The sequence below is a fragment of the Poecilia reticulata genome, linkage group LG13 (genome assembly GCF_000633615.1).
Source record: "Poecilia reticulata strain Guanapo linkage group LG13, Guppy_female_1.0+MT, whole genome shotgun sequence".
NCBI classification, from domain to species: Eukaryota; Metazoa; Chordata; class Actinopteri; order Cyprinodontiformes; family Poeciliidae; genus Poecilia; species Poecilia reticulata.
Genome location: NC_024343.1, coordinates 15886474 through 15890341, shown reverse-complemented (window position 1 = coordinate 15890341; position 3868 = coordinate 15886474). Strand labels below are relative to the sequence as shown.

At 39.5% G+C, this 3868-nt stretch overlaps 1 protein-coding gene across 5 annotated transcripts in view; it reads left to right on the top strand.

The window, feature by feature from the left end:
* tlcd5a (TLC domain containing 5a) overlaps positions 1-3632 on the top strand; it is a 5534-nt gene extending 1902 nt beyond the window's left edge. Inside the window, exons 1-4 of one of the 5 annotated variants that reach the window (XM_008425661.2) lie at positions 29-295; positions 1088-1286; positions 1431-1634; positions 1782-3632. In XM_008425661.2, the coding sequence (XP_008423883.1) occupies positions 1439-1634; positions 1782-2296 (711 nt within the window). In that variant the 5' untranslated portion in view covers positions 29-295; positions 1088-1286; positions 1431-1438 and the 3' untranslated portion in view covers positions 2297-3632. Of the gene's footprint in view, positions 1-28; positions 296-329; positions 1287-1430; positions 1635-1781 lie in introns of those variants that run through there. The other 4 variants (XM_008425659.2, XM_008425662.2, XM_017308065.1 and 1 more) reach the window with 4 other exon arrangements.
* The last annotated feature ends 236 nt before the right edge of the window (positions 3633-3868 follow it).

Here is a 3868-nt window from a genome sequence, read left to right as displayed (position 1 = left end):
ATCTGTTGACTGTTTAAGTTATTTGCAGTTTGTTTTTTTTCATTTCATCTATGGTTTCTATCTGATCTCATGATCAATATTTTTTAACTGTTTCCTAGCAACAAGGGCTGACTCAGCTTTTACATCAGTCTCCCCTATTTGCAGAAACATGATAGAGTGAGAACTCTAGCAGCAAACTATCTTTGACGTGTTTTTCTTCCGTAACCATGTCAACAAGAATTTAGACAGTTAGGAGAAAATAAAGAACAACTGAATGCAGTACACACGCTTTGCACCTTGGAAAACTTTTGTCTTTGTAAGTATTAATGGCATATGGAAGAGACTTAGACCTGTTGTTTTTCCTTTGGTTAATAAATGTACATGATCTTTGAGTGTAACATTAAGATATGTGTATTATCTAGCAATGTATTTTTCTTTCTGTTATATTTCAGTTACAAAAATCCACTTATAAGATTAGGGGTGCTCTCCCACTACAGCACCCCTACACTCCATTTTTGAATGATGCTTTATTTAGGAGATATTCAAAGCACAGTGTTATTGTTTTCTTACCGAACCTTATGCTTCTCCACAACTTTATCTCTGACCGGTCTGCTGTGTTCTTTTGTCTTTATGACACTAAAATGTCTCACGATTAGGCCTTGCTTTGTGTGGTTCAGTCACATAAAACCCTAACGAAATAAATAGAGGTTTGTGGCTGCAACTTGACAAAATGTGAAAACGTCCAAGGGTGGGAATATTTTTTTGCAAGGCACTGTAAGTAACAGCCATTATCCATATTTAATAATAATATTTTGTAGATGCAAGTACATTTATAAAACCTCTTAGGATAAGAATTAAAAATTAAACCAAAATAATATTTAAAAATCAACGTCTTGTATTTCGGAACGGCCGTGCAGACTGAACAAGATGGAAATAGTTTTGTTTGCACCGACTCAGGGTGTCTTTGAAGCTCACATGGCATTTGACAGCGTGTGTGTTCCTCATGGGATCCTGTCTGAGGCCCATCGCCCGGTAACCTCTCTCCCCGTTTTGAAATTAGCTCCTAAGACATCCAGAGTTTAGTGTGCAAATCTTGTTCTACTTTTAGAGGGGGGTTCTGCCCGTCTGCAGTGGTCTCACCTCCTAGCACAAACGTCACGGCAGAAGAAGAGACGTCCCCCTCACCCCACCAGACCCTCAGCCTGCCGACTATAGTACTATTATAGTTCAAGCAAAGGCTAATTGTTGGTCATTTACAAAGGCTGCACAGTCCAAGCCTTCGGATGGCATTTCTGCCTCTCTCTACTGTAAGTGATATTACAGGGGGGCGATATCTGCCTCCTTGCATTGTTCTCCTATTCTATAAGGTGATTCAAAGGACGCTAAATACTTATTTAGTTGCTTTAGTTCTTGTTTATTTCTAGCTCTTTACTGCTTGTTTTTGTCTTCAGGGGAGACGATGTTACCGATTGTGGGTTTCACACTCCTCTGCCTCTGCTGCTGGGCATCTTTCTACTTCATCTTGTGCTTCTTCAATGGACATAGGAGCTACGAGTGGAACTGTCGCCTCGTCACCCTGATGCACGGCATGGTGGCGATTTGCATCACGGCTTACGTAGGGTATGTGGATGGACCCTGGCCATTCAAGGAGCCAGGTAGGAAACGGATATGGTGAATTTTTTTTTGCAGAAATGTAAAATCTCATCGTTGCTTTTTATATATATATACTTAAAAAGGTTTTTCCAAGTGATTGTATTTTTGTATTTAAAGAGCTGAAGTCTGATTCTGTTTCTTTATGTCAGGCACCAAGAACACCCCCTTACAAATAAGTGCCTTGGTGATCAGTCTGGGCTACTTCCTTTTTGACATGGCCTGGTGCTTGTACTTCCACACCGAGGGACTAGTCATGCTGGCCCACCACACCATGACAATTCTGGGAATTATAATGACCCTGTGGCTGGGCGAGTCTGGAATCGAATCGTGCGCCGTTCTCTTCGGCAGCGAAATCACCAACCCCCTCCTGCAGACGCGCTGGTTCCTCAAGCAGACGGGACGCTACGAGACTCCGCTCGGGGACGCTGTGGACGTCCTGTTTGTGCTGCTGTTTGTTGTGATGCGAATCTTTGTGGGAGGTACAATGCTGTACTGTGAGCTGATCTCGCCGAGACCCTTATTCCTCATCAAGTGCGGAGGAGTGGCCATGTACGCTCTGTCCTGGGCCTTCATGGTGGACATTGTTGGCTTTGTAATGCGGAGGAGCAAGAGATGGCACCAGGAGAGAAACCAACGGCGGAGGGCTGCAGCTAAGAAGGACTGACAGGCGTTTCGGCCTCTGGACGAAATCAGTTTACCTGACTTTACATCAGCTTTTCACTTCAGACACTCAGTGGATTTTTTTTTTTTCAGTCTACAGGAAAATCAGCTTTCTGCATTGACAGATTTATAAAAAAGTTTGTTTTTTGTTTGTTTGTGTAAATGGAATGCACTATGCCATCTTTTTTGAAAAGTCTACCATGTGTGCATTTAAAAAAATATATATTTTAGTTTATATGCACCTGATGATTGTTATTTCAAAGGTACAAACAACATGTCTATAAGGAGGACTGAAAACCAAAGCACTTTTATAAAAACACATGTTGCTTTCAGCTGCTGTGAACTGTGGCCCAGTCTTTTGTGGTGGTGCTGTTCCAAAAAGGGAGTTTACAATTTAGAAAGTGAGACAGTCAGACCTCGGGTGGCTGTTGAACAGTTTTTCGTCAGACAAAAACATTAAGACAGCTTTCTGTGCTTTCTTTCAGTTGTTTTTTGTTGTTGTTGTTGTTGTTTGTTTGTTTTTTTTGTTTGCTCTTAGAGAAACACAGTGCTTATTTGAAAACACAATACAGTTTGGGACATTGTTTTCCACTCGCGTTGTGAATGTGCTAATGTGATAGATCTACACAAAATCCTGCAACGTTGTATTTCATTTCCTGTCTCTGTGAGCTAAAATGATCCTGAATTACTTATTAACATTTTACCTTTATTTTTTGTATCAAAGCCTCATTTAATTGTAATAGAGTAAAAACAAAATGCCTGGTGTAACTAGTTTAGAGAAAAAGTATTTGGTACTAGAACCATTATATTCAGATAACTGACATTCACTGAGTGTTTATGTGATTGTTGAGAAAGTCTCTTCAGTCTTTGTTGACAGCAGAAATGACCCTTATTGCAAATTATTTGTCTGGATTTTGATATTTTTTTTAAGGCACTGATGCACTTTTTTAACATCCCTACTCTGTTTGCTGAATCTTTGGAACAAACAGGCTCAGTCAGCCAAAATGTTGGAGATCAGGTTTGAGTTTACAGCATCAATCCGTGCCAAGGAAGGTACCAAGCCATCAGCTTTCATGTTTGCTGACACAATATCTTTGTCATGAGGCATATAATCATTTGTTTTTAAAGAGAAGAAAGTACAAAAATAAGTTATCTGTGCCTTATCTAAAATGTACTTACCCCCCTTTGTATGTTATGTTTTTCTTTTCTTGTGCTGTGATCTAAATGCTCTAACACTAGACTGTAAAGTGAAAACATTGACGATGGATTTATTTGTCTTTGTAATTCCCGATTGAAATAATAATTAAAAAAAATCTTTGTGTATGTTTTCCACATCAAAATGTCGCCTGAGAATAAATAATTGTCAGTAGCGAAATCGGCATCACGTATATTCAGATGAAGTGAAGTTACCACAGCCGTCCACAAGATGGTGGTATTTCAATTACATTTGAATGACTAGTGAGGTAATATCCGTTTTACTCCTCGTACTGGATTTAGGTGTTCTATCTTGTTGTTTTTTATCTATGCAAGATTTTAAGACTTTCAGAAAAGTCCATGTCGTTTTTAAAATGCAAGA